Genomic DNA, 7653 nt, shown 5'->3' on the forward strand with positions numbered 1-7653 from the left:
GTACAGCAGATTACTTTTTAAAACAGGGTGGTGGAGTCAGAAAATGTAACTGTAGTTCAAGAAAATAATTGGTATAGAAATACATTGAGTAATAAGGAGTGGTTATAGTTGGAGCTGGAAGGGACATCCTTGATGATAATAAGCTCCTTGTTGTCCCTTTAAAATTTTATGAAATTTATGAATTGATAAAGATTGCTTCTTTTTAAAAGAAATCAACATAATTTTTTTGTTAGTCATTATTTCCAAGATGTATCTTTATTTAGAATTTACAATTCAAAGTGACAAAAAAAGATTGTATAGTGTAAATGAACCATCTATATTTCTATTTTTTGTTAAGAACCCGTATCATCTATAAATATTGGAATATTTCCAATCATTTTGACAATTAACATCTTTAGAAAAATAAGATTTCAAACCTGAATTAAAAAACAACAAGTCATCATTATCTCTCTATCTCTAAATGATAAGAACACTTCAGTATATAAAAATTGGGTCTCTCACAATGCATGTAATCTTCATTACCTGAAATGATGAAGAAGACGTGAGCTCTTGTAGTTTGAGGAACATGTCGAAGAACTTCAAGATCTTCTATACTCAACAACGTGCAAGACAACAAGCAACAAGACAAATTAAAAAAGGAAAGAAATATATCAAGCAAGACAAGTGAAAAAAAAAGAACAAGTTCAACATATTACAACTCCGCAGCAACAGGCAGTCTGAAAAGTAAAAGAGATGAGTGGCGATCTGTGATGACAACCAACTGGCTGAATGAACAGTTTCAATTTGTCAATTATAAAACTGGTAGTTAAAGGCAAAAACTAGCAGAGAAGAAAGCAGGACTTTGAGAAGCAGTTACGAAGAACAGTGAAGGTGAGGAGATTCAAGAAAAGCACGTTTGGGATGTTGAACTTAAAAAAAGAGGGTAAGAATGTTATTGCCATCATTCATATAATTACTTTTCATCATCATGCATCAATCAAAGATGCTATGAGTTTTAAAAAGTTATTTATATTTTGGGTTTAAAGACTGTCAAGAGATCAAGTTAGTTTGTCAGTATTCTTAACTTCAGCATGTAACAAAACTAAATAAAGATGTTAAAGCAAGAAACAGGAGTGGAATGACAGCTTGTCTGCACCCAAACATTCAAAGGAATCTCACCAAGAAAGTAGGCGAGGTGACGAGTGACGTCAACTTCAGGAACATATTGAAGAATCGAAGGATAATCTGTGGGTGTAGTTTAATTAAGTCACTTCCTAATTCACAATAAAACATCCGGAAAAATCAAGAACTATTTCATGATAATGGAAATATTTCTCTCTCATGTTACATAATTCTATGAGAATCAACCTAAGATGAGGTATCAATACAATTCCCTAGCATAGGATTTATACAGCTTGGTTGGAGAATGTGATTGTGGTAAGACTTGGGATACAAATCACTTCTTGATTTTACTACATAAACCGATCAACACGTACCATAAGATAAAGCTTTATGGGAAGGATTACAACAAAACTACCAAGAAAAAGTGTGTAAGAAAAATGTGTTAAACACTATATAAAAGCATGGTTTGCTGACATTTAGAATGAAATACTAAAGTGAAAAGACAGAAATGTTGCAAAATAACACCAATACACACGTGATTCTGCTGAAATAATCTTTCATAGTACTAGCAAAACAAAAAAGTTTATAAAATGAAAGCATCATTTTTTCTCTGAAGAATTCAGATAAACTAAATGAGAAAATTTGTTCTGCTTTTGTATAAGATAATTTATTAGCAGGTGAATGGTCTATACTTTAATATAAAACATACTTCGTAATACAGCTACAGGTAACAGCAATAAAATGATGTGTTTTTTTTGCATACCATAGAGGATGCTAATCACAAAGAAGCATGACATAACAACAGTTCTGAAGTTAAAGCATGGGCTACTGATGTCTGCAGAATTTTGAAACAAAATGAAATATATTTAATATGAAGGAACTGTGAACTAAATACTTAAGAAAATATAGCAAAACAATACAGATTTGACAGTCAAACAAATAGTGCACAGCTGACTCCCCTGTTAAGGTGGACGACAGCCAGGAAAATACCACCAGGCAAAACACGAGATCAACAAACACTGGGAAAACAGAAAGAGTGCAGAAAGCTGTATAACTTCTCCTGGTGAGAATTATAGAAAATACAAGGAAATACTGGTTGAAAAACCTAAAAACATTACATATAAGAGGAAGGAATGTGTATGTTTCACATTAAATTATGAAATATCTAATGAAACTCAGACAAATTTATTTGCTAATCTACAAAATGTTCATGCCCTCAAACTCCAAATTGTTACAATTAACCACACAGTGAAAGCAATAATTTGAACACTAGAAGTTTTGACTTAACTAAACTTGAATCATATTATTATGAAAAATATTTTATATATTAAAATTGTTTATTTAATTGAACAGTTAGTAGACATATGTTAGACTACTACTTTGTATTTCTACAGAAACAGTCAGCCAATCTTTAGTCACTAAAACACAAAAGCTCAGCAAATCCTTTAATGTATGTCTACAAACTTTTACTTAAAAATGTTTTATTAACTTAAATAAACATCACTGAGTTCAGTTTTGGAATAAAACAAGCAAGTTGGTAAAACAGGGATGTTCCTTCTGCATTACCCCAGTTTCTGTAGATAGGCATTCACTATGAATGTTATGAATTACAATTTAAACTTAGCTTCAATGGATTCAGTAAAGACATTATATTTTATGTATATAGGATGTAGAATCACAGTTTCATTACTATACTGACTTTATATTAAAAAGTAAGCTATCTGCATAATATTGTTTTTATTTCACAATTTTTTATTTGAAAATACTTTTAAGAGCACACACTGATCTCATCCTATCCTTGAATAAGTACATGTAGTCTAGTTTTAAAAAGTGCCCAATGCTTTTGTCAATCCAATAGCTTAAAGGCCATAAATAAATATATTTACAAATCAGTAAATATTATTAATTTTAAGATAAGTCTTACGAAGAATGTCAGATATGTGTGTGTAAAAATGGGTTAGAAAGTTTAAATAATCTTTTGAATTCACTGTTTGTTTGCATTTTGTTCTACTTAAATTGCATGGACAATCATGGCCTAATGTGGCCCAGTCAAATAATCAAAAATCTGACTGATAAATATATATAATTTTTTGTATGATATTGGTACAGACTAAATGATGATATAAATGATGAGTCATGTGTTAAGTTTCTAGTAACTAGGCCTACAGATGCATCTACTGACTACAGAATTTAATACCAAAAGGTTTATTGTAGATGCAAGTAATCAAGTGCATATAAAGTTTACAAGCTGTAAAAGACTGTCCGTTTCTCTGATCATTTTATATTTAGATTCAGAGCAAGACAAAATACATCACCAGCAAAATATCTGATGACTACACAGCAAAACATTCCCTATCGACCAGCTTGCTTTCATTTACTCCAAATATACAGATACCGCTTTCATAACTTGATTTTCATGCAGACAGACATAAGATATACAGAGGAGGTACATCATTCAAAAGAACATATCTGAAATCAACAGTATTTATAGTACTGAAGAACACATTTGGTGAAATGTAATAATAAAATCACAAAAAGTACACAACTCAATCACTACACATTTCAAAATTATATATCAAAATATAATAAAACATAAATATAAATTTTCAACAGACAACAGATAAAATCAATCAACTTTGTATCTATAACCTTTCCAATTCAGTTTGTAGGAGTTTGGATATTTCTTTTAAAAAATACTTTAACTACTTTAACTCACACTTTTACTTTAATTTAGAAAATTTTAATTTCTTCTAAAAACACTAACTACTTTAACTCGTACTTTTATTTTAAATTTAGAAAATTTTAATTTCTTCTAAAAACACTTTAACTCGCACTTTTATTTTAAATTTAGAAAATTTTAATTTCTTCTAAAAACACTTTAACTACTTTAACTCACACTTTTACTTTAATTTAGAAAATTTTAATTTCTTCTAAAACACTAACTACTTTAACTCGTACTTTTATTTTAAATTTAGAAAATTTTAATTTCTTCTAAAACACTTTTACTTTAATTTAGAAAATTTTAATTTCTTCTAAAAACATTTTTACTTTTAATTTTAAAAATTTTAATTTCTTCTAAAAACACTTTTACTTTAATTTAGAAAATTTTAATTTCTTCTACACACTTCATGTTAGTGTAGTTTATTAAACAGAAAAATACTAAGTTCACTTTCTAAAAAAACTGATTCTCTGTGTTAAAAGACTTAAAACTATATATCAAAATAAGATCCACATCACATACAAAACACAAACAGGAGATATCACAGGCTGACCTACCTCTACATTAGAGGCTGATTCTACAAGTGTATCCACCATCTGTTTACCAATAGTTCCATTCATAACATTTCCTAACAGAAATAATCTTTTAGAAATATTGCTACATAATTGGTTTACGAGTAATAACTGAATGCCAATATTATACTGATATTAGATACTAAATTTACATATCCTCAATGTTACTTTCCTGGGTGTCAGATTTTTGGTTATGTTATCTGTGTACAGTAAGTGTTAACAGCATAAAATATAATAGCATGAAAACCTTACTTTAATGGTGTAGAAATCCTTTTAAACAATATTTCAATTTTGTATTTATCATTATAGCTAACTTTATTTCCTTTGTTTTCTCAAACTATATATATAGTTATGTATTTTATTAGCATAAACTTAAGCCATATAAACAATTTTATTATTAAAAGTTATCTAAGAATTTTATTAGCTAGTCAGCTCAACACTAATCATCAATGAATTTTAGATAGTTGTTACGTATCTGCTCGTTTGATAACTTCCTTAATTTCCGGTATAAATTCTTTCCGAGGCACTTCAGCGATACACGTCCTTTCTTAATTAAAACTACTTTATTCTTTCTCGATACAACTTTGTGATACACTTAACAACTTTTATAACACACGCTATAAATCACAGTGATTCACACACTTTACTTACGGTGCCTACTGTTCGCTTGACTCAGTTATCTCTATCTTCAATCTATCTGCATATCTATCTCTTAATTTTTTTTGTCGGGCTTATATATTAAAAAAAAGGGCATCCTGAACAAACTAGGAAATTTATGATCAATCGAGAAACTCCTTGCACACGCCACCAGCACCAATGTGCCAGAAGCGTCATGTGACTTCCGCTGTCATAACATAGTTATCACAGTTTTAAATCCCAGGGCAAAGAATAAGAGATCTAACGTAAATATTACTGAATATATCTCATAGTGGTTTAATTAACAATACTACAATTTTATAAATATTTCTATAATTACTTAATATAATAATTACAAATGTATATAACATAAGCGATGTATTTCTTGCTATCTCTCTTTCATTTTCACCATGAGTTACTGATCAAATTACATTGTAAATGGCAAAACTTGCGAAACCACAAAAAGAAGTGTCATATTACATGTTGTCCACACATTACGGAACCACTTTCTTAATTGAATAGATTAGAAACAACTCCAGATAAACAGTTGTGGTTTGTAGTATATGAAGGACTGATGTCTCAATATGATGAAGATATTGGATATGGCACCAATTCATCCCAAATAACCCACAAAATTGCAATAATTACTCTGAAGATTCTGGCACATATTCATAGGTAGTTCAATTATTACTTGGACAACCTTTAAGGCTTGAATGGTGCCTATGTCAAGATATATACTACCTGAATCACTAGCCATGGACAAACCAGAGGTGTTAGTCTATTATATCACAAACTGCAATTATTTACCTTATGTAATTATCATTATATTCAACTGATAAAATGGTTCAATGATTTATGGAGATCCTGTATTATTATTTTAGGTTTAGCTTTTGAATAGAGGTTAAAATAGTCGTAAACAATCCTGAACATGATATTTAATCTTTTCTTTCTTGTACCAACCTTCTAGCATACTGAGCATCATGATAACCATTTCTTTCTGCAACTCCAGCAACTCGGTCAACAGGTCAAGCTGGCTGGCACTCTAAAAGATGAAACCAAAAGAGAATGGTAGCTCTATTTAGTATAAACTGTTCAGTGACATCAGCTTTAACGTATGTTTATAAACCATGCATTCTTTAAACAAGGCACTGGCACACGGGGCTGGTGGCCCGATTCTATTTGACAGTGCCCTGAATCTCCACTTGATGTCTTGAAAAATTAGAATAAAAAACCATGATCAATACCATACTGAAATGTCAAACATTCCCACACCTATGGGTCCGAGCCAAGAATCTTTTAAGTGCTTCTGCTAATATCTATTAAATTTGTCAAAAAAAAAAACTAAAACATTATTGTGAAAAACTATCTGCATTCAACACAATTTTATCTCTATTGGTTTCTTATGATTTGTCAGCTTTTGCCACTTAAACCACAACTTTTATTAAAGTATTATACTACATATACAAATAGCATTTCAAAGAATCTTTCATCTCTCATTATCCAGCTCAAGTGACAAGTTCTGGTATTGAAAGAAAGGCCTCCTGAGTATTGACTTGTGGGACCAAAAGATAGATCTGAAATGCCATTTTTATGCTTCTGATTTTGAATCAGCAATGGACAAATTAAGAGAAATGTGGAAAAAATCCATCTGCAGTTAACATTATTTTCGTCACACATTTTAGACCTATTGGTTTCAAATATTTCACCAGCTTTTCATGTTTAAACCAAAAAAACATCAATAAATTGTACTTAGACAATGATACCTTGATTAATAACATCTACATTCACAATATTCTAATTTTGCCATTATTCTTTACCTTTGAGAGTTTGTCTTGCATGTGGGCAAAAAGGAACAAAAATCCACCTACTGCATCCCACAATCTACTGTGTGCTAAGGCCTGTTGGTTCAAAGGGCATGGTCCCTACAGTAGAACAAATGTTTGTATAAAATACTGCCTGAAAGACTTTCAAATGAATAGTCTAGAAAACATGACATCATCTTATGTAGATCTTGTTCTTCACAAAAATGTAAGTTTTCCAAATAATTAAATCATACACAGTTTCAAACTTTGAATATCGTTAGTAAAAGCTGAAGTGTTATTTAACTCCAGATATTTTAAAGGCAGCATATCATCCTGTAAAGTAAATTTTTCTGAAAGAGAAAAACTTAAATTGGGTAGGATTTAAATTTGCAACTGTACTACACAAACAAATGCTTTAACCAACTAAGCTAGATGTCTCAAATACCTGAGGTCTCAGTTATTGTTATCTTTTTTCCACATCATTGGCCCTTAATAACTAATAGTTCTGGGGGTTAATTAAACCCTTTTTTTATCTTAATTTTCCTTATGTTTGAGTTAAGACAATTATTTTAAAATTAACATAATATTTTAGAGATACAGTCAAAATGTGACAATAATTTATACTAAGGTACATATTAATTTGTTGAAAGTTGTAAGTATTTTAAGCATACAGCATAAACAAAATAAAACATAACTTTATAAACTAAAGAGAATTAAAGGTGCTTAATTGAAATGTATAAAAATATTTCTAAATGAAAATCTCTTTGTTTGAAGTTAAGCACAATGGGCTATCTGTGTTGTGCCCACCAAGGGTATCAAAACT

General features: G+C 30.1%; 1 protein-coding gene across 1 annotated transcript in view; it reads right to left on the reverse strand.

The window, feature by feature from the left end:
* LOC106468694 (ryanodine receptor-like) overlaps nt 1-7653 on the reverse strand; it is a gene marked incomplete at its 5' end in the record, with an annotated part of 134442 nt that overhangs the window by 39620 nt on the left and 87169 nt on the right. Inside the window, 4 exons of the mRNA XM_022397055.1 lie at nt 523-588; nt 4378-4448; nt 5989-6070; nt 6846-6950. Coding sequence (XP_022252763.1) covers nt 523-588; nt 4378-4448; nt 5989-6070; nt 6846-6950 — 324 coding nt within the window. The remainder of the gene's footprint in view (nt 1-522; nt 589-4377; nt 4449-5988; nt 6071-6845; nt 6951-7653) is intronic.

Source organism: Limulus polyphemus, unplaced genomic scaffold (genome assembly GCF_000517525.1).
Source record: "Limulus polyphemus unplaced genomic scaffold, Limulus_polyphemus-2.1.2 Scaffold3117, whole genome shotgun sequence".
In the NCBI taxonomy this organism is placed as follows: Eukaryota; Metazoa; Arthropoda; class Merostomata; order Xiphosura; family Limulidae; genus Limulus; species Limulus polyphemus.